The 23,399-nt window shown below is 40.4% G+C and overlaps 1 protein-coding gene across 2 annotated transcripts in view; it reads right to left on the minus strand.

Moving 5' to 3' along the window:
* Positions 1-18,032: 18,032 nt before the first annotated feature.
* The window catches only part of LOC307169751 (uncharacterized protein), a 25,195-nt gene continuing 19,828 nt past the window's right edge, over positions 18,033-23,399 (minus strand). For both annotated transcript variants that reach the window (XR_013823186.1, XM_079890541.1), the window contains exon 5: positions 18,033-19,001. Coding sequence is in view for 1 of the 2 variants with exons in the window: in XM_079890541.1 (XP_079746667.1) it covers positions 18,998-19,001 (4 nt within the window). In the remaining variant the exon portion in view is untranslated. The remainder of the gene's footprint in view (positions 19,002-23,399) is intronic.

Here is a 23,399-nt window from a genome sequence, read left to right on the forward strand (position 1 = left end):
GGTTTAGTCTTTACTTCTGGTCGTGACTCGTGACTGTCATTTCGTATGGGGGGGATCAGGGGAAATCTGTTGATTGTCGATGTCAAGCGCCAAATAAGAGATGGACAAGAAAGGTCGACAGCCATCAGGTGCCCAATTTAGAAACGAGCGAAAGATAAAGGTATGCAACTATGTTTTCTTTGTATGATTACGGTATCCATGTCATGAAGGGGCAATTGGTGGGTATAACTCTTATTTGTTAGCCTTTTTGCTATGATTCTTGCTATGCTTAACAATAATTCGGTTTTAACTCAAACACGAGATCTAATTTCACCATAATATTGTTCTTTGCAATATAACTGTTACAAGTTCAGTTATTACAATTACACTGCAAAAATACTTTTCTTACTTAGTATTTTTGTCTTGTTTCCAGTCCAAATATCAAACATTTCTTAAAGATGCATAACGTTATTTTAACAAAGTGGTAAAATGACATAAGCTATTAAGTCTTGTTTTCAGGGGATTTTTTTTTATCTCCCCAGAAAACAAGACTTAATTTCTTAAAATTGAGTGAAAGACTTAAAATTGAGTTTTTGCTTAAAACAAGCAAAACATGATCCGTTAATGGGGTAATAAAAATTATGTCCAAAGGGAGGAGGAGGGGAGGGGTGGGGGAGGCTCGAAGGGGGTCTCGGGGGGGGGGGGGGGGGGGGCGCGGGGGCGCTCGAAGGGGGTCTCGCCCAGGGTGTAATTCAATGTAGAACCGCCACTGATCTCAAGTAACCAGGTGCTACCCCCCTGGGGTACATGGATTGGCCCAACCAACTCTAAACAACATTTGTTTAACCCCTTCTGTTCTGATCTGGTATTTAAGGTGAGGGAACAGAGCAACCTTTGGGACTCTTATACCAGCCCCCATAGTAATGTTTCAGTGCTTTCTGGTTGGGAAGCCCTGATGCATTACTGTGTCTTTGTCAGGAAAACATTACTTACTTTTAGAGTCATCTTTGAGTAAATGATGTCATGTATTTTTTTAATTGGCTTTTAATCATTTACTTCTGTAATTGGCACGATACATTTTTACCTGACAAATTAATGTTAACCTTGATTTATTCTGCATTCTTCTGAAATCATTATTTCCAGTAGATTAATGTGTAGTCTGGTGTTTCCGCAAATCTTTGTCCAGAATAGATCAAACTGGAGGCACTTTGAATGGACCATGGGGCACATCTTAGGAAGACCTTCTGATTTCTGACTATCTCCTGACTTAGCATGTTGTACGCTGCAAATATTATATAAATTACACCTATGGGTCTGCAGTAGCGGCTGCATAGGGTAAAATACTTGCACTGCACCCTCTGACTATTTCAGGACTGGCTAGTTTGTGATCGTGAGCGCGCAGTCGCGACGTGACGTCTCAAAGCGACACTAGGTCCGTAATGAACGAATAATTGAAAGTATGGGATAATCAAAATAATCAAAGATCTAAATTAATTCATAATCAATATTTATGATTGTTTTCTAATAAATAGAAATATGATCTAAATTTGATTATCATTTGAAATTAGAGTCAGATTAAGCGTAGAGCTAAAGTAATACTAAAACTAAGTTCCAATAAATTAAGTGAACTTCACTGGATCGCTGAAAAGACATACACGCATTAAACCTTCGCCAGGCCGTTGGATTCCGTCGTTGGGCCAATGGGTGGTACAAACTTACAAACTCTAGCTATACCCTAAACCTACCCCACGGTAATCCCTATTAATATACCCACCCTAGCCCTTAAATCTAGCCGTTAGAAAACCCTACGGTCATACCCACCTTGGACCTAAACCTACCTATGGGCAATAGGTATATCCACCCTGACACTAAAACCTACCCACTAATAACCTTAACTGCACCCACTCTAACCCTAAAACAACATTTCTGAAAACTATTCCAACGATATTGTTCCTCTGTGTCATTATGTGTTAAATAGCAGCAGTGTGGACTCATCCTTGGTGTGAAGAGGCCTTTAAACTGCTTACAACACCACTGGCAGCATGTAATCATGTTTAAAGGAGTTCATATATTAATATAGCTTGCTATTGAAGATAAAGCGTTTTCTAATAACACCTTCCTCTCATTTCGTAAAACTTACACCCAATATTCTGCCTTTCTCTGCATATTTCTCTTCATCTTGCATAAAATAAGGGGAGGACATTAAAATCAACATGTGCATAAAATTGTATATATATATATAGTCACGTACTGCTCAGAGACACGAAGTAGGAGATCCAAATGCAGCTTTATTTTGTGGGGCAATCCAGAGGCGTAATCCAACATACAGGCTAGGGTCATACACAGGAAAGCAGTCCAAAACAAAGAAACAAACAAACAAACAAACAAAACAGGCAGGGACCAGAGGCAAGAGAGTAATCCAGGAAACAGGGCAAGATATCCAAAAACAAGAAACAAGACAACCAGGGAAACGCTCAGAATGGCAGTGTAACACTTAACAAGACTTCGCGGTGAGTGAATGAATGAACATGGTATAAATAGAAAGACTAACAGGATGAGACAGGTGAATGCAATCAGTGAATGAGGTAACAGGTGAATGTGATCAGTGATAAGTGATGATGAGTCCGGGCAGTGAGTTATGGGAAATGTAGTTTGTGAGTGGTAATAGTCTTATGTGGAGTGCCCTCTGGTGGCTCTCAAGGGCACTCCAGCTGGTGATCGTTACATAGCCCCCCCTTTAAGGAGCGGATTCCAGACGCTCCTAAACTGTCCAGGAGGGAGGTGGAGCGGAGGCGGACCCGGGGGCGGGATGGAGGGCCAGGCCCGTGGAGCGGCAGAGCACCTGGATACTGCAGCAGGATGGGAGGCCAGGGCGGAGCAGGCTGTGCAGGCGACCAGGGCGGAGCAGGCTGTGCAGGCGACCAGGGCGGAGCAGGCTACCAGGGCGGAGCAGGCTGTGCAGGCGACCAGGGCGGAGACGAACCTTCAGGCGGCCAGGGCAAAGACGACCATTCAGGCGGCCAAGGAGGAGACGAACCTTCAGGCGGCCAGGGCGGAGACGACCATTCAGGCGGCCTGGGTGGAGACTTTCCCTCGGGCAGCCACGGCGGTGAAAACCCCTCGGGCGGCCACGGCGGTGAAGACCCCTCGGGCGGCCACGGCGGTGAAGACCCCTCGGGCGGCCACGGCGGTGAAGACCCCTCGGGCGGCCACGGCGGTGAAGACCCCTCGGGCGGCCACGGCGGTGAAGACCCCTCGGGCGGCCACGGCGGTGAAGACCCCTCGGGCGGCCACGGCGGTGAAGACCCCTCGGGCGGCCACGGCGGTGAAGACCCCTCGGGCGGCCACGGCGGTGAAGACCCCTCGGGCGGCCACGGCGGAGGAACTGGAACAGACACCAACAGCTCAGGAACTGGAACTGGCACCACCGGAACTGGCACCACCGACTCAGGTTCAGGAACAGACACAGACACTGGCTCTGGCTCAGGAACTGGAACAGACACCGGCTCAGGGAAAGGCATGTCGGCAGCCATCTCTGCTGAGGGTAACTCTGCTGAGGACACTGGCTCGGCGGAGACCATCTTGTCCCGAGACACTTGCTCGGCGGCGGCGACCATCTTGTCCGGAGACACTGGTTCGGCGGCGGTGGCCATCTTGTCCGAAGACACAGGCGTGGAGTCGGCCATCTTGTCCGTAGACACAGGCGTGGAGTCGGCCATCTTGTCCGAAGACACAGGCGTGGAGTCGGCCATCTTGTCCGAAGACACAGGCGTGGAGTCGGCCATCTTGTCCGAAGACACAGGCGTGGAGTCGGCCATCTTGTCCGAAGACACAGGCGTGGGAAGAAGAAGAGGAACAGATTCAGGCTCGGCGGGACGAGACTCCTGACGGGCAGACGTGACGAGAACAGTCTCTGGATCGGCAACAGTGACGTGAACAATCTCTGGATCGGCAGACATGACGTGAAGCGTCTCTGAGCTTGACGGGACCGGCAGCGATGAGGGCTCTGTGCTGGGCAGCGATGAGGGCTCTGTGCTGGGCAGCGATGAGGGCTCTGTGCTGGGCAGCGATGAGGGCTCTGTGCTGGGCAGCGATGAGGGCTCTGTGCTGGGCAGCGATGAGGGCTCTGTGCTGGGCAGCGATGAGGGCTCTGTGCTGGGCAGCGATGAGGGCTCTGTGCTGGGCAGCGATGAGGGCTCTGTGCTGGGCAGCGATGAGGGCTCTGTGCTGGGCAGCGATGAGGGCTCTGTGCTGGGCAGCGATGAGGGCTCTGTGCTGGGCAGCGATGAGGGCTCTGTGCTGGGCAGCGATGAGGGCTCTGTGCTGGGCAGCGATGAGGGCTCTGTGCTGGGCAGCGATGAGGGCTCTGTGCTGGGCAGCGATGAGGGCTCTGTGCTGGGCAGCGATGAGGGCTCTGTGCTGGGCAGCGATGAGGGCTCTGTGCTGGGCAGCGATGAGGGCTCTGTGCTGGGCAGCGATGAGGGCTCTGTGCTGGGCAGCGATGAGGGCTCTGTGCTGGGCAGCGATGAGGGCTCTGTGCTGGGCAGCGATGAGGGCTCTGTGCTGGGCAGCGATGAGGGCTCTGTGCTGGGCAGCGATGAGGGCTCTGTGCTGGGCAGCGATGAGGGCTCTGTGCTGGGCAGCGATGAGGGCTCTGTGCTGGGCAGCGATGAGGGCTCTGTGCTGGGCAGCGATGAGGGCTCTGTGCTGGGCAGCGATGAGGGCTCTGTGCTGGGCAGCGATGAGGGCTCTGTGCTGGGCAGCGATGAGGGCTCTGTGCTGGGCAGCGATGAGGGCTCTGTGCTGGGCAGCGATGAGGGCTCTGTGCTGGGCAGCGATGAGGGCTCTGTGCTGGGCAGCGATGAGGGCTCTGTGCTGGGCAGCGATGAGGGCTCTGTGCTGGGCAGCGATGAGGGCTCTGTGCTGGGCAGCGATGAGGGCTCTGTGCTGGGCAGCGATGAGGGCTCTGTGCTGGGCAGCGATGAGGGCTCTGTGCTGGGCAGCGATGAGGGCTCTGTGCTGGGCAGCGATGAGGGCTCTGTGCTGGGCAGCGATGAGGGCTCTGTGCTGGGCAGCGATGAGGGCTCTGTGCTGGGCAGCGATGAGGGCTCTGTGCTGGGCAGCGATGAGGGCTCTGTGCTGGGCAGCGATGAGGGCTCTGTGCTGGGCAGCGATGAGGGCTCTGTGCTGGGCAGCGATGAGGGCTCTGTGCTGGGCAGCGATGAGGGCTCTGTGCTGGGCAGCGATGAGGGCTCTGTGCTGGGCAGCGATGAGGGCTCTGTGCTGGGCAGCGATGAGGGCTCTGTGCTGGGCAGCGATGAGGGCTCTGTGCTGGGCAGCGATGAGGGCTCTGTGCTGGGCAGCGATGAGGGCTCTGTGCTGGGCAGCGATGAGGGCTCTGTGCTGGGCAGCGATGAGGGCTCTGTGCTGGGCAGCGATGAGGGCTCTGTGCTGGGCAGCGATGAGGGCTCTGTGCTGGGCAGCGATGAGGGCTCTGTGCTGGGCAGCGATGAGGGCTCTGTGCTGGGCAGCGATGAGGGCTCTGTGCTGGGCAGCGATGAGGGCTCTGTGCTGGGCAGCGATGAGGGCTCTGTGCTGGGCAGCGATGAGGGCTCTGTGCTGGGCAGCGATGAGGGCTCTGTGCTGGGCAGCGATGAGGGCTCTGTGCTGGGCAGCGATGAGGGCTCTGTGCTGGGCAGCGATGAGGGCTCTGTGCTGGGCAGCGATGAGGGCTCTGTGCTGGGCAGCGATGAGGGCTCTGTGCTGGGCAGCGATGAGGGCTCTGTGCTGGGCAGCGATGAGGGCTCTGTGCTGGACGGGACCAGCAGTGAAGGCTCAGCTTTGCCCACTATGAAGGGAGACCCACAAAATAGCAAAACAAAATATATATATTGAGCCAGAGTCCATCTGGGGTCAACCTCGGGCAAATAAAAACTCACGTCCTGATCCAGTCCCATCCAAAAACAATCCTTGAGTTCCCTGTCGTCCAGTGGGGCCAGGTGGCAACAAGCCACAAACTCACCCACATAGTCCTCTATGGGGCGACCATCCTGGAAGATGGAGCAGAGTTTAGTTACTGGGTCCATGTTTGTCATTGCTGCTGGATCTGGGTGTGGCGAAGTCTTCTGTCACGTACTGCTCAGAGACACGAAGTAGGAGATCCAAATGCAGCTTTATTTTGTGGGGCAATCCAGAGGCGTAATCCAACATACAGGCTAGGGTCATACACAGGAAAGCAGTCCAAAACAAAGAAACAAACAAACAAACAAAACAGGCAGGGACCAGAGGCAAGAGAGTAATCCAGGGACCAGAGGCAAGAGAGTAATCCAGGGACCAGAGGCAAGAGAGTAATCCAGGAAACAGGGCAAGACATCCAAAAACAAGAAACAAGAAACAAGACAACCAGGGAAACGCTCAGAATGGCAGTGTAACACTTAACAAGACTTCGCGGTGAGTGAATGAATGAACATGGTATAAATAGACAGACTAACAGGATGAGACAGGTGAATGCAATCAGTGAATGAGGTAACAGGTGAATGTGATCAGTGATAAGTGATGATGAGTCCGGGCAGTGAGTTATGGGAAATGTAGTTTGTGAGTGGTAATAGTCTTATGTGGAGTGCCCTCTGGTGGCTCTCAAGGGCACTCCAGCTGGTGATCGTTACATATATATATATATATATATATATATATCACATATATATCACTTTCTGTATCGTCTTAATTTGGTAAATCAGGGTTTGTTAGTCACATGAACGTTTATCAGAGACACGAGGTAAAGCCACGGATATTTTAATTATGAATAAGAACTTGTACGTGCAACACAGATTAAATCAATATTTATATAATAAATTATTAGATATTTATTTTTGCAGTGTTTTTTTTATTATTTTGCTCAATTTTTTTTATTATTGCAATGATTTCAGCATGTTTTAATTTTATTTCAGTATTTCAGTTGCAGCAAGTTTATTATTTTGTTATATAATGTTTTATTTCAGTTTTTATTTTGTACTATTTAAATTGCAGTGTTTTCAGCATGTTTTAATTTTGTAATTTCAGCGCTCCTTTTTTTTTGCATGATTTTTAGTATTTCAGTGTTTATTTTAAACTTTTTTATAATATTCCTGTGTTTGCAGCAGTTTTATTTTTATTTTTGCATTGTTTATTTTGCATACGTTTTTGCAGTTTTATTTTATTTTTCAGTGTTATTTATTATTGCAATGCGTTTGTGATGTTTTCATTGTTTTAATGTCCCAGTGTTTGTAGCAAATTTATTTAATATTTTGCATTATGTTTTGCTATTGCAGTTTTTGTTTTTAATTGCAGCAATTTTATTGTTTATTTTTCATTACTTTTTGTACTCTATTTTTATTTTGCACTATTTTCTATTAATGCAATGTATTCATGATGTTTTCTTTTTTATGTTTCATTGTTTGCAGCAGGTTTTGCTTTTTTTATTTTCATTTTTTTTTATTATTGTAGAAGGTTTTTTAATTGCAGCCAAAAAAAATTATTTTACATGACTTTTTGTTATTGCATGACTTTTTTTTTTTTTTTTTTTGTAATAGATGATTTGTGGTGTTCGAACTGTCAGACGAGCACCACGCCTTGCTGGAGACGGGATGCTGAGGGAAAGCTGCTCTGCAACGCCTGCAGACAATACTGGAAACACTGCGGGGTGAGACTCCATTTACTTACATTATTATTATTATTATACTTTATCCTACAGCAGAACAAACACACACCTGAACACACACACACACACAGAGAGGCTTTAGTAACACGTGTAACCCGCAGATGGAGACAGAGAACCACAGTGACCCTCAGTATATATGTTAAAGCACTGTGGGATCAAATGTTCACACATGTTCTAACTTGTTACACTGTTTATTTTAATTTAAATTGTTATAATTTTCTTGTTCTTCTTCAGCAATATTGTATTTACAGTCATGCCAATCAAGCAAATTGTGTGTGTGTGTGTGTGTGTGGGGGGGGGGGGTCTTCATACCTCGTCCTCTCAGTATGAATAAAAAAGGGGGATTCAGAAACGCAAACCTGGTGAGCACACACTCTCAGATAGAAAACTCATTCAGGATCTTGATGAAGCCTCAGTGATCATGACTGTGACTGACAGGAGCATCTGACGGTCATAGCCTATTCACACACAGCCTATGTGAAACACAAAATGCATGTAAAACCAAAGAGTATAGAAGAACAAGAAGCGAAACTTTGATGCTTTTTTGTAAACAGCCACTAGGTGGCGCTTCAGCCGTCATTTTAGCGTGATACAGTTAGGGGTGTGCGATAATAAACACGAATGAACAATAGGTGTGTTGAAAGATACAGTACAACTTACCGAAATGTATATCCCTCATACATAATATCGATCAGTCAGTGTTTTTCACCCGCGGAAGAGCTCAATAACAGCTGGAGAACACTATAACCTGCACGCTAGTTGGCTAGAAAAAATTAGCTATTTTGCTAAATATGTGCACTATATTACATATTTATTATATTTGTTTGCATATATCGTTAAAATATTATAACATTATTAAAATAAAAACCATATTATATTTAATTTGAGTTGTTATTATTAAACTTTAATAATAAAAGCTGACAGGGTTTTCTGTATATTTACAGCGGGTGAGATATTGTTTTTCTGTACCTGTACCTAATATTTATCGAAATTAACTGATATTGAATCAAGATCGGATTCAAATCACAAGAATTGAATTGTAATAGTGAAATTTGTGTCAATAAAAACCGTAACCAGTCATCCCAGCAAACAAAGCTCGTCCCCCGTCCCGAACGTCCGCTTGCGTCCGCATTTGGTCCGCTTCGTAGCGTTCGCTGGCATGGTTTAACCTTAAGGATTGTGGTTATTCCTTAAAAATCCCTTTAAAGCAACTTTGATAATGGCTTTTATATGCAGACACCCCGTTTTTTCTTTTTGCAGATTAACAGGACTATGATTTTACTGCAAATAAACCGTGGTAAAAATAGAAAAGCCCCGGCTAATTGTGGTTGCTGGTTTAACTATTACAAATAATAAATTGAAACAATGGAAAAAATATTAACTTTCTTAATATTGGATAAGATTACTACTCAATATTCTGTTAAACATGGCCTTTATAATGATTCTTTACTGATTATATTACAAAGAACCAACTAAACCAGTTTATATTTACTATAATGATTGTATTGTTTTATAAATGAATAAAAATATCAGAAACCATGTAATTGTTTCCATTAAATCATTTCCCCCACCATTACTATGACTAGTTAAATAGTTTGCGCTTGTAATGTAATGCCACAATGTAAATCACACTGCATATATTCATGCAATAGTCAAAGAATCCACCATTGTGCAGTTATTTTTTTAACTGATTAAACATGTGAATGAATGAATCAATGCTTATAAGTGGTTATTTTTCATGCCTCTGCTTGACAATATATATCTTTATATATTGTCAAGCAGTAAAATAAAATAAAACTCTTGGCCCAAAATCACAATGAGTGGGGACTCTAAAGATTGCTCAAAAAACTGTAGAAAGCACTGTATGTTGAAATGTATCATTACACTTCTGTTGCTGATGTCAGGAAATGTGCAACCTAACCCAGGTCCTGTGACAGATATGATATCACTGCAAACTCCTGCTGATTTTTTAAAGAGGTCAGGTATTGGTTTTGTGCACATAAATGTAAGAAGTCTATTACCAAAAATTGATATGGTCAGAATTTGGGCCAAATCGACAAATGTTGATATTATGGTACTATCTGAGACTTGGCTGGGTAGATCCACTCCTGGGGCCGTATTCACAAAGAATTTTAAGGCTAAAAGTAGCTCCTAACTGGCGAATTTAGGAGCAACTCTTAAAAATAATGGGCGTGTCACTCGTAACTTTAGGACTCCTAATTTTTTTGACTAAGAGTAATTCACGAAGCATTTTAGCCCTAAAAGTAGCACCTAAGTCTGGGACAGCTTAAAAGAAGTCGAGAGGACTCCTAACTCACTAAGACCTATTCATAAACCGCTTTTTGTGGCATTTCACGTTGCGATGTTTTGAAGTGCGTATGCGGCGCCTACAGGAGAGGGAACAATTCTGCATTGTAGGCATAACTAGGGATGCAATAACGCCACCAACAACAACCAAAACTAGGCTACTCATTACATGTAAACTAATAGTAACGTTTCATTGTGAATCAAATAAAAATGTTCTTCTCTTTGCAAACGTAGGCAGAGGCATATAGTGACAGATTAATTCAATAATGTTGCAAAGATATTGCATCAATCCATATGTTTCATTAGGCTACTAGGCTATTTGTTTTGCCTTACTCTTTATTCATTTAGGCTATTTATTCAGTTATTCATCATCTTCCGTCCTTCGCACGCATTCTCAGACCTGTCACCTGTCACTCATCATCGTAGGGGAGGAGTTTGGAATCATTCCCGCGTTACAATCATCAGCCAATCAAGGTGGTCACTTCAGTCACGCTCGTGCATGAGTAATGACGTCATCCATAGCAACGAAGACTCACTCTTAGTTTAGGAGTTGTCCTTTTTCTTTGCTAAGAGTAGGTCTGAAAGGCGTTGTGAATAACTTTTAAGAGAAAACTCCTAGCTAAAATATTTTAGTGCGATTTAGGAGTACTCCTAATGGTAAGATAAAATGCTTTGTGAATACGGCCCCTGATAGTTATATTTATATGGAGGGGTATAATTTATTTCGTACTGATCGTCGTGCTAAAGGTGGAGGAGTGACGATCTATGTAAAAAATAGTTTGCAGGCAACAGTACAACTATCCAAGTCTGTGCCTAGACAATTTGAATTGCTAGTGTTAAAAATTGAATTGTCGCAGAATTATGTTTTGACAGTTGCGGGATGCTATAGACCTCCTTCTGCGCCAAAGGAAACATTGTCCTCATTGTCTGACTGTTTGTCATCTATAAAATATACAGAATTGGCTTTAATTGGAGACTTAAATTGGGATTGGCTAACATCTGCATCTGACCAAATTAAAAGTTTTTGTGACTCAGCGAATCTGACCCAAATTATAGACTCACCTACTAGGCCAAATCCTAAACATCCTGACAAGTCTACGCTTCTTGATTTGTTTTTAACAAATGTGCCGAAGAAATACAAAGCTACTGCTGTTTTTGCAAATGATATGAGTGATCACTGCGTTATTGCCGGTGTGAGAGATGCCAGGATATCTAAATGTAAACCGCGTACTATAATTAAGAGAAATCTGAAGTCATTCTGTAAACAAGCCTTTTTTATTGATCTTAATCTTTGTGACTGGACCAGAGTGAATTTGATACCAGATCCCGAAATAGCGTTGAAATATTTTAAGTCACTATTTTTGAATATTATAAACAAGCATGCACCTTTTAGGAAATATAAGATCAAAGGCCGTGATAATGCGTGGTTTTCAGAGAAATTGTCTGATTTAATTCATGAACGTGATCTTGCTTGGTCAATGGCAAAGAAATCCCAAAATAGCTCAGACTGGCAAAATTTTTGGCGCCTGAGAAACAAATGTGTCTCTCAAATACGTAAAGCAAAATCCGATTTTTACGTAAATGAATTATGTGATAGCTCAGCTAATCCCTTAAAATTTTGGAAAGTTATAAAATCACTGTCTTCTGACGCTAGGGATACTGTCATGCCAAATATATTGAAGTTAAACGATAAAATTATTACAGACAAGAAAAGTATGCTAGATTCCCTGAATCAGCACTTTATATCCTCTGGGTTGTTGTTTGACCATTCAACAAATCATCAGAGGAGAAAAGAGGACTTCTCTTTGTCAAGGGAAAATGTACCTATCGATTTTGATCTTGTTTGTATTGGAACGAAGGAGGTGTATGATGCTCTAATAGGGTTAAATACAAAGAAATCTGCTGGTCCTGATGGGTTGGATCCATACTTTTTAAATATTGCTGCTGAATATATTGCAGAACCTTTGACACACATTTTCAATTTGACTATTGAAACTGGATTAATACCAAGTGTTTTAAAGTCAGCATATGTCACTCCTTTATTAAAGGGTGGTGACCGATCAAACCCAAATAATTATAGGCCTATAGCCAAGCTATCTGCTTTAGCCAAGGTTTTAGAAGGGCTTATAAGTGATCAGTTAAAGGACTACTTATTAACAAAAAATATTTTAAATGATTCGCAATCAGGTTTTCGTAAAAACCATAGCACTGTCACTGCCACTATGAAAGTGTTAAATGATTTTATAAGTGCTATTGATTCTAAAGAATATTGTGCTGCACTGTTTTTAGATCTTTCAAAAGCGTTTGACACAGTTGACCATTATGTTCTGTCTCAGAGATTGGTGGATATTGGAATGTCTCCCAAAGCTGTTAAATGGTTTGGCAACTATTTGAGTGGCAGAACACAAAGTGTTCATGTTGATGGTGTGTCCTCAAACTCATTATTTATACAAAATGGTGTCCCCCAGGGGTCCATTTTGGGTCCCATTTTATTTACTATTTATATAAATGATTTGTGTCAAAATGTAACAAATGCTAAGTGTCATTTTTATGCGGACAATACTGTTTTGTATTGTTCTGCTCCAGCCTTGACAAGTGCTATAGAGGATCTGCAATCTGCCTTTATAATTATGCAGAAGAATCTTCAGAAATTGAGACTTGTACTAAACTCTGATAAAACTAAAATGATGTGCTTTTCTAAATCAAGGAAAACAGAAAATGCTTGTCAAATCACTACATTAGATGAGAAAGTAATTGAACAAGTATCAGTCTATAAATATCTTGGTTTCCTTTTAGAAGAAAATTTGTCCTTCAAACAGCATATAGAGGGTCTAACAAAAAAATTAAGAGTAAAGTTGGGTTTCTATTATAGAAACAAAGGCTGTTTCTCTTTTAGTACGAGAAAAACACTTATACAAACAACATTTATGTCAATGCTGGATTATGGGGATATTTTATATATGCATGCAAACAAATCTTCTTTGAAAATGCTGGATTCAGTATATCATGCAGCACTAAGATTTGTGACTAATTCCAATTTTCGTACTCATCATTGCAACTTGTATGAGAGTGTTGGTTGGCCATCTCTGCACAATCGCAGGCTGGAACACTGGTATGTTTTTCTTTTTAAGGTCATACTTTGTAAATTGCCTCCTTATTTATGTTCTCTTCTGACTCTTAAAGTCTCTACCAGGAAATGTAATCTTAGATCATATGGGCAAATCATGTATGATATCCCACGAACGCGAACTGTCTTCGGTGAAAGTGCTTTTAAAGTTTTTGCACCGTTTTCTTGGTATAAATTGCAGAATAAGCTAAAATTTTATTATTTACCGACAATGACACAATTTAAAATGAGGATAAAAAACTATTTGAGTACGAAATGCACATGTACTGTTACTGAGTGCTGCTGGTGAATATGTTGAGATGATGTTAAACTGCCAAAATGTCTTTTTCTGTTAAATGTTTGTATATGTATTTTTAAATGGAACTATTATTCTGCCATCTTGGCCAGGACTCCCTTGAAAAAGAGATTCTGAATCTCAATGGGATTATTTCCTGGTAAAATAAAGGTAAATAAATAAAAATCTTTGCATACTCCCATATATGAAGTGCTGTGAAATCAACAAATGTCGTACAGCAAATCTCCACACAAGCACATTAAATCAAGGAAAAACAATCTTGACTGTACAACCACAGCCCAAATGGAAAACTCTTTAATTATGGCTAAGGGTTCAAAATGTAAGCAGAGTAAAGCAAACAGAAATGCAGATCGACAGTCGCTGAATCAGATGAAAGCAATGGCTTCAAGTGCAGAAGAGGCCAGAAAGGATGGAAACGAGTCCAGTTGCTGAAATTACTGGACAATTTAAAACATTATTAAACATTGTATTTAGAAGGTGAGTAAAAATGATGAACAGAAAGTCTTTATTGTCCTCATATTGTGCAATACACTGAAATTTGGCCTGCCTTCTTGCTAATGACAAGTATGCTACATTTGAAAGACACAGTTGGTGTAGGAATTATTATTGACCACCAAATAGTGAAGTTCAGCACTGTGTCAAAAGCTTCGAAGCACCAACGCAGTTTGTTGTATCTAGTTAGAGATTTCATCAGCCCCACCTGTGGTTGTGTAACTTCCTCTCATCTGAACATCTGAACCCTGCTAGAGTTACTGTATAGTTACACAATCCCACAGTGAAGGGTTGTGTAACTTCCTCTCATCTGAACATCTGAACCCTGCTAGAGTTACTGTTTAGTTGCACAATCCCACAGTGAAGGGTTGTGTAACGTGTGTGTGAAACATGTCTGAGAAGACACACCTGCTCTGAACGATGGATATTAGCTCTGAAGGATATATTTTGCACATGAGAGTATTTCTGCTGTTAGTCTCCCTTCTTCGTTTTCTGGATGCCATTAAAATCTAGAAATAAAATCATTACAATATTAGTGATACAAATGTATTTGCTACTGAAGTCCCATGACTCCTGAATTATAAAACAGTTTTTAAAGTATTCTAAAGTAATTATTAACATCAGCTCCAGCTTGTTAAATCAAAAAGTATTTGCACACACTACATGAGTGTCTCTAAAGAGGAGATTGAATGGGGTGGATTGGAGTCCACTGCTGCTTCAATGTATATGTAATGAGTGATTATAATCAAGGTATTAATCAATATTTTTACTTCTAAATATCAAATGAGTTGAATGACTTCTCTGGAGATTTTACTTTGTTATAGAAGTTACCAGTGTGATTCCTGAAATGTTCTTTTCATGTATTCTCTAATGTCTGTATTTGATATCTGAATGCAATAACAGTGCTTGCTCATTATCCCGGCTTCCAGAAATGAAATCGGGACTGGTTTTGTGTTTGAGAAAGGTCTTATAGGGACATATAGGGGTCATTGAAGCCAATAGTTTAAGGGACCATTTCTTTGTTAAAGCCTTACTTTCCAGTTAGACTAAAGTGTAGCTCTCCTTGAGAGAAAAAAAAGTTGTTATCTTGATGTTTTGTTTCTCTCTCTCTCTCTACACACTCTCTCTCTCTCTCTCTCTCTCAAAGTCGATAAAGCATGCAAAGACTTTGGATTTATTCTGGTAAACATGTTTATCGATGATGGTGTGGAGGGTGTAGATGTGGTCAAATGTTCTGTGTTTGGGCAGAAAACCAATTTGACTTTTGTCCAGAATTGTGTGGGCTTTGAGAAAGGTTTGCAATCTTACATTAATAATGGAACAGAATATTTTCCCCAGGTTGCTATTGACACATATGCCTCTGTAGTTGTTTGGCTCATATTTGTCTCCTTGTTTAAAGACCGGTGTAATCAGGCCTTGGTTCCAGGAGTCAGGGAAATATCCTACACTCAAAACTATGTTGAATAATTTGATTATTGCGGTTTTGAATTTGTCGTTGGTGTATTTGATCATTTCGTTTAATATTCCATCAATGCCTTGTTGGGTTTTAAAGCATGTAGTCTATCTGTAAGCTCATCTACAGTGATTGGGAAATCTAGGGGGTTCTGATTGTCTTACATTTTTTCTTTCAGGATTTCTAATTTGGTTTTTAATTCATTTCGAGCAGGATTTGTTTCAGTTGTTTTGTTCAGATTTTCAAAGTGTGTCCTCCATACTCTCTCTCTCTCTCTCTACACACTCTCTCTCTCTCTCTCTATACTCTCTGTTTAATGTGTTTTTTTTTCAGCAGTGGAGTTACCCGAGCCTGCTTGGATGCTGTAGGGGAAATGCCAGTATGGAGGGATGAGTTGATGTGTGTGTGAGTGCTGGTAGAAGTGTGGGAGAGACGGCTTGTAGAAGGTGTGAGGGGACGGGGTCTAGAGGGCAGGTGGTAGGATGACTGGAGATTAGGCCCAAACTCGAGGCACGATGCGTCCACTGAAAGAGCAGATCAGACAGATCGCCAACTCTCTGGACCGATGCCAGAACCAGCAGAAGGGCCGTCTTTAAATTCATCAACTGGGTTCAGAGATGATCACGGCTCTATTGTGGTCAAACTGTGAGTTCTCTCACTCAGCGCTAACATGTTTCCAGACCTCAACAGTGAGATCACAGCTATGAAAACACTACGGAAATCATGTAATGTCACACTTAGAGCACAGCCCACTGATACCTCGCTGGAAAGAGAAATCTATTTATTATAAACATTCTCATCATCTGGCAATGGAATTTTGCCAAATATTCCTTTCTTAAAATTAAACTGAACTAACATAATCATTAATGGAACCCAAAATATATATATTTTTACAGTTCCCATCCCTGATCATTATCTCCTTTGTTTCTGCAAAACTGACTGCAGTCTCATAACTACTGCAAGCTGACAGGTAATTAGCAGCTTAAGAGAATAGAGGATTTAATGAGAATGATCTAAAAGAGTAAAACTGTCCTCCTTTTCTAGCCTGCACTGTGTTTCACAAACAACTATTTTAGCCCATTATGGCCCATGTCGGAAGTCACTTTTAGGAATTGAATGGCTTAGATCAGAACTATTTCACAATGACAGTATGTATGAAGTCAGAGTCAAAATTAATCTCTGAAAGTTTTGTCTGTTTTCTCACCTGAACTCTTGACAGTGTGTGTGTCTGTGGTCTTGACTTTTATTTTATTTTCAATTGCTATTCAAATTTCACTATTTTATTTATTTAAAAGTACTTAAAGTTTCTTTTTCACTTACAAGACTTTGTGGTAATTTTAGTCTGTTCATAAGCACACCAATATTGAGATAAGGGTTTATTGAAATAAAGTTAATAATATTCAGAGGCTACTTAGAGAGATCTAATAATAAACTAACCCAGGACCCCTCCCGCTTAAATCTAAGGGAGAGGGCGCTACATGCATGGGCGTAGATTACGCGGGGGACGCGGGGGACGTGTCCCCCCCACTTTTTATAAAATGTAAATTCGTCCCCCGCACTTTTTCATAGGGCAAGTATGTCCAGGACAAGCTGAGGTTTTCGCGGGTGTGTATAGCCTACATCGAGAAGTAAAATCCAAAGAGTCAACGATAGTCTATCTACATACGTGACTTTCTCGTTTCCATGGTAATCAGTCACTCGCTCATCACGACACGCCCATGCTCGCACCCGCGCCCAATCCATTTTTTTTCATAGGTCGTCGCAATGAGTTCAAAACGGCAAAAAAACAACAACTCTTCACTCCTTTTTCACGAAAAAGTCAAGCACTGTAAGTAAGTTGTCATGTGGTATCCGAATTGTGTTGCATAATGATGAATAACTCTGTCTACTTCTCTTGTTGAATAATTAACACATTTTGTTGTAAATTGAAAATATTCACTACCCGCACAAACGTGCTCTTATTTTCAATCTTTTTTTATTCGTAATGTGTTTTATTTTCACAGATGTTATTAAAGCTCTTCAAATTAGAATAAACATGGTGATTGTTAATGCTGAATTTGTATTTTCATGCATTAACAGCCTGCTTGATTCAGGCAGCGTTGTAACATGTGTAGCCTAGGCTACATGATGACAAACTTTAAGTTCTCTTGAAAAAGCCTAACCAGAAAGTTTGAAGTAGTTTTAAAAGCTTGAAGTTTGAAGGTTTTCAATTGGAAAGTTTTAGTTTAGTAAGACAGACAGACAGATAGATAGATAGATAGATAGATAGATAGATAGATAGATAGATAGATAGATAGATAGATAGATACACTGTAAAAAAAAAACCTGTAAAAAAACGGTATTATTCCGGCAGCTGGGGCGCCAGAAAATTACCGTAAAATAACGGCAAAAAACAATCGCGTTAAAATACAGTAATTTTCCATTATTAAATAACAGATTATATCTTTAATATTACATTAAATCTTATGTAATTATTGGGATTTTTAATGTTTTAAAAAGTCATATACACCTTTAAAACAATTAAATACTGTAAATTTAAGGTTTTATAAAATTATTTTATATAATAATGCTGTCTATCTACAGTAATTTTCTTTTAATATAGTTTTTATGTGTAAAATAACAATGAAATTATGTATAAAAAATGCACACAAGTACATAAATTCAAATACAAATGTTTGTAAATTTACAGTTTTATTTTTTATTTGTACAGATCCAATTTCACAACATCTCTAATTAAGTTCTTAATAATAGCAAATGTACAGCCAATTTCTTTTAAATTAACTAAATGTATGAGTACAAATTACCTGCATATTTACAGTATTAGTAATTGAACAAACACTAAACATCAAGATAAGTGATTGATAGGAAATAGAAGCTTAGTATATAATTTAGAACATGTAAAAATATCCACAATAAAAAGCAATTACCGTATACCTTTACAGTATAACTTATTTTAACATTTACAATTACATTTTATCCAAAGTGACTAACCAATTAAGATAATAATTAAAGATAATAAAAAGCAACAAGTGCAGTGACAAGTCCCAGTTAGTCTAGCACAGTACACATAGAAAGGTGTTTTTTTTGTTGTTGTTTTTTACAAAGATTTAGTATTATTGGGTGAAGTGTTTATGAAAAAGATGGATCTTTAGCAGTTTCTTGAAAATGTGTTGCGTTGCGCCGGTCATTCCACCAGCAGGAAACAGTCCAGGTAAATGTCAGTGAAAGTGGTTTTGTGTCTCTTTGGGATGATGGCACCACAAGGCGCCGTTCACTTGCAGAACACAAGCTTCTGGAGACACACAGATCTGAAGCAGTGAGTTTAGGCATAGGGCTACCTTTAAAGACAACTCTTGCTGCAGCATCTGGATCAGTTGCAGAGGTTTGACTGACACTGGAAGAGCTGCCAGGAGAGCATTACAATAGCCCAGTCTGGATAGAACAAGAGAGTTGTGTAGCTCCGATAGGAAGGGCCTGATCCTCCTAATGATAAGGCAAATCAGCAGGATCACAGCAAGTATGTTTTGGCTGAAAGCTGAACCATAAGCAGTTCTGTCTTGGCAAGGTTGAGTTGAAGGTGAAGGTCATTCATCCAGCAAGAATTTTCCATCAGGTAGGCTGAGATGCGAGCAGCAACCGTCAGATCATCTAGCTGGATTAAAAGATATGTGTCATTAAGATAGTAGTGATAGGAAAAGTCATGTTTCTAAATGACAGAGCCCCACTAAGCAAAATGATGTCCGAAAGACGTCTTTTCAATGTCTTTGTTACAAAAATCGAAGGTTGAAATGCCGTCCACTGAGGAGCCAGAATGAAAGTTATGACGTCTTTTTTTGACGTGTTCTGCACGTCCGATATAGACGTTCATCGAACCTTCGTACAAGGTTAAAACTAGTTCATATGTGGCCATTGTGGACATATTTCAACATCATTTATGGTCTCATTTAGACATAATTACTTGGATTATTGCTGTCAGATGATCTTAGTGAGAATTAACAGAGGTTTAGATGTTGATATTCGTTTAATTTGAAGTGTCACCATTGTGGCGTTCCGTGTTTGCTTTAGTTGGGCTCTTGGTCCCCGTTCCTTTTACTTTAACTTTTCTTTGGCTGCTGTAACAGTGTGTTTGTGTAACACAATTGTTGTGACAGAGAAAGCCTAGAAAAAGTTTGAGGTGTTATCAGTTCAATGTTGATGATGACATAATTATCACAAAAATGGGCCTTTAATATTGTGTTTAAAGTTTTGTGTTTATATTTGCCATTAATAACCAACAACCTTTTGGAACTGCATTATTGGTGCCAAAAACATTAAAATGATCACTTATTTGAAGGTGTATAAAAAGCATGTGCACATGATGTTTTGAGCAAGAGTATCATACAGTCACACACAGACATCAAGATTGTGCATATGATTTCCAACAATGGTGACAATTTAAAAAAAAGCTTCATGCTGCAATGCATGATGGGTAGCTTTCATAGTACAAAACTCATCCTTAATTCCCAAGCTTTTTTTGGTTGTCACCGTTATTGTGATTCATATCCAAAATCTTGATGTCTGTGTGTGACTGTATGATACTCTTGCTCAAAACATAATGTGCACATGCTTTTTATACACCTTCAAATAAATACACCTTCACCAATAATGCAGTTCCAAAAGGTCGGTGGTTATTAATGGCAAATATAAACACAAAACTTTAAACACAATATTAAAGGCCCATTTTGTGATAATTATGTCATCATCAACATTGAACTGATAAAACTCAAACTTTTTCTAGGCTTTCTCTGCCACAACAATTGTGTTACACAAACACACTGTTACAGCAGCCAAAGAAAAGTTCAAATAAAAGGAACGGGGACCAAGAGCCCAACTAAAGCAAACACGGATCGCCACAATGGTGACACTTCAAATTAACCCTCTGGAGTCTGAGGTGTTTTTGGGGCCCTTGAGATGTTTTGACATGACCTGACATTTGTGCTTATTTCAGATACTTACAACATACTATTGGCCAACATGTAATTTTGTTGTATTCAGCACAAACTCTGCTACAATAATATGTGAGCAAAATGGATGTACATGTTTGCATTTTATAGAAAAAAAATATTATGCGTGGTTAGTATGTTTTGGGAAAAACATTGTCACTGCAATAAGGCCATTTAACACATACTGAATAGTTTTCCATAAGACTTTGGAATTACTATTCTTGTAGGCTAGAATTTTTTCTACAAAATGAGGTGAAAATCATTCTGACCACTCTTTCACAAACAACAATATAACGATTTTAATTTTGCATGTCAGTTTTTGTGTCAGCACTGCTGTATGCGTGGGCCATGAATATTAATGTGATTCACACCAGGGGTGTGACTAAAGACACTCCCCCCATGGCTAATGGGCCATCAAGGTGCTGTGAGGCAGCCTGAACAAAGAATGATGACCTAAGAATGATTCCCTGATGAATAAAAAGTTAAAAAGAACAGCATTTATTCAAAATAGAAATCTTTTCTAACAATGGAAAGACTTAAAGTTATTACTATCACTTACATCCTTTCCAAAAAAGAAAGAAAAAAAGACCAAACTTTTGTTTTTTTATAAAAAAATATTTTTATTCAAAGAATCCTGAAAAAACTATTACAGGTTATAAAAAATATATATTAAGCAGCACAACGGTTTCCAACACTGATTTAAAACTCATTGCCGTTTTCTGTGACACACCACAGAGCTCTGTTATAAGTTGCTCCATAAACTCTTTATGTGACAAGTTACCATGTAGCTCTTTGTGCACAATGAAAGAGTTGGTGGAAGCAATGTCCAAGAAGTGTAGAAAAATCTTACTGTACCACTTCATGGTTATGTGCTGTGTTGTGTAGTACTGTATCAGCTGATCAGACAGGTCAACACCCCCCATGAGTTTGTTATATAAAAATATAATTGTATAATGTGAACCTTCAGTTCTCAGTGCGATCGAGAAATCATACCGAGTAAGTGCATAGACGTAATATTTTACAGATGAAATGTAGCCTAATTGTGTTTACATCGTCATAATATAAAAGTAGCCTACCTATTCTTGTGTGAAATGACAAAAAACATCCATTCTGCTTATACAGGAGACACTGCGCAGAGGAGGGTGAAAACACAAGATACATGGAGGACAAAAACATTTCCATGTCCTGCACCTGCACCTATCTATTTATGGGCCATAGACCGCGTCACCGCGAGTATCTGTTGATGGGTATCCGCACGCATTTAGTGACACGCAATGAACGGATCGTTCGCGAACGACACACATCACTACATTTCAAACATTTACACCTGTATTCACAAACATCTGTGCATAAGGCAGTATTGAAGCGTGTCTTAGGCTAACCAAAATCGAGCATTTATATAAAAATATAATGTAGACAGTAGGCTATATCACATATTTTACCGGAGGCTGAAACATATTTGCACTAAATCACATTAGTAGATATTCGCAAACAAGCTACATTACGCATAAAGAAGTATTTTAGCATTATTTCAGTGTCATAAGCTAATCAAAACTGAGTGAAATATATATGAAGTATATAAATTTAGCACTGAAAGGTTGCCTACCAGTCTAGTTCACATTTTAACATGTTTCTGTCTATTTATAGATGCATATACATGTACGATCAGGGGCGTAGCAACCGGGGGGGACGGGGGGGACACGTCCCCCTCACTTTTAGAAACCGGTGATTCTGTCCCCCGCATTTTTTTTTTTCGGACAAATGCACTGATTAAAACAATTTTTAATATAAAAATAAAAAATAACCAGGCAATCACCGAAAACGTGTGTGGATGGATGGATGGATGGATGGATGCGTGTGGAGGAATGGATGATTCTGTTTTATTTCATTTGATGTAAGTGGCGATTGATAGCCTATAGTTGATAATAATATAGGCCTAATGTGCGCTGTCGAGGCTCGTGAAGTTATAACATTTTAGAAACAATATAGCCTAGTTAAGAAACAATATATAGCCTAGCTAGGCTACACACGACCAGCTGTTTTCCTGAATGCCATCAAGATTGAAACCGTGACTGGTTTCATAACAGTTCAATAAACAAACAGTTAAAATTAACTTACAATAATTTTACTTGATGTACTCAAAAATGTACTCACTTACATTTTAGTCGCAATGACTGTTTTTGCTCTGTTTCATCAGCGAAAATAGTCCCAAACAAAGATCACAGCAGAACGCGCATCTCACAGCAACACTCGTTGCATTACTGAATGATTCAGCGTTTTGAACAAATCGGTTGAGTCAAAGATTCAATTACCCATTCATAAACTGCCTCATTCTGAATAAATCAGCCGTTTGAACGAATCGTTTGAATGAATGACTCAATGACTCGCTCATTAAGACGGTCGCCTGCCGCCTCCTACTGGCGGTTTAGTTTCATAAAGTATCATTCTTTTCAACATTCCTTATTTGTATATTCAAAAATATTTAAAATAATCTAATTTAATACAGTTATATTTTTTCAATGTAAATTATTTAATTTGATTGGTAACCGCCTAGTGTCTTATTATTTTAATTGAATATATTGATCAAATTTAAGAATTTAAAATGAAAGATGGAGCATAAAATTAGGGGGAAAATGCCTTTATAAAAGGTACAAAAAAAAATTGTGTTTTCAAACAGTGATGTAATGAAACATTGACAATTTAAGTTTGAAGGGAGTAAAGCCTCTGTTTAGGCTATAAGGAAATGTAATTTTGCCAAAAGAAGAACTTTTATTTTAAATAAATGTTCATTTTAAATCAGCCTACTTCAGTGTGATATGTTACCATAATTTGAATAATTTGATACCAGAATTTGAATAATTGTAATGTGATGATCAGATGCAGATATCTAAATCAGAGAATATCATCGGGCGGTTTGCGGGTGGATTATTTATTTTTAACAGTGGATTCGGGTGACTCAAAGTGCACCAGATTAATGAATTTATCTTTAAAATGTACAAAATTTTCTTCCGGGGGGGCATGCCCCCGGACCCCCCTAGAGGTACCAAGCTCCACCAACAAAAATAATG

The sequence above is a fragment of the Squalius cephalus genome (assembly GCF_949319135.1).
Source record: "Squalius cephalus genome assembly, chromosome: 1".
NCBI classification, from domain to species: domain Eukaryota; kingdom Metazoa; phylum Chordata; class Actinopteri; order Cypriniformes; family Leuciscidae; genus Squalius; species Squalius cephalus.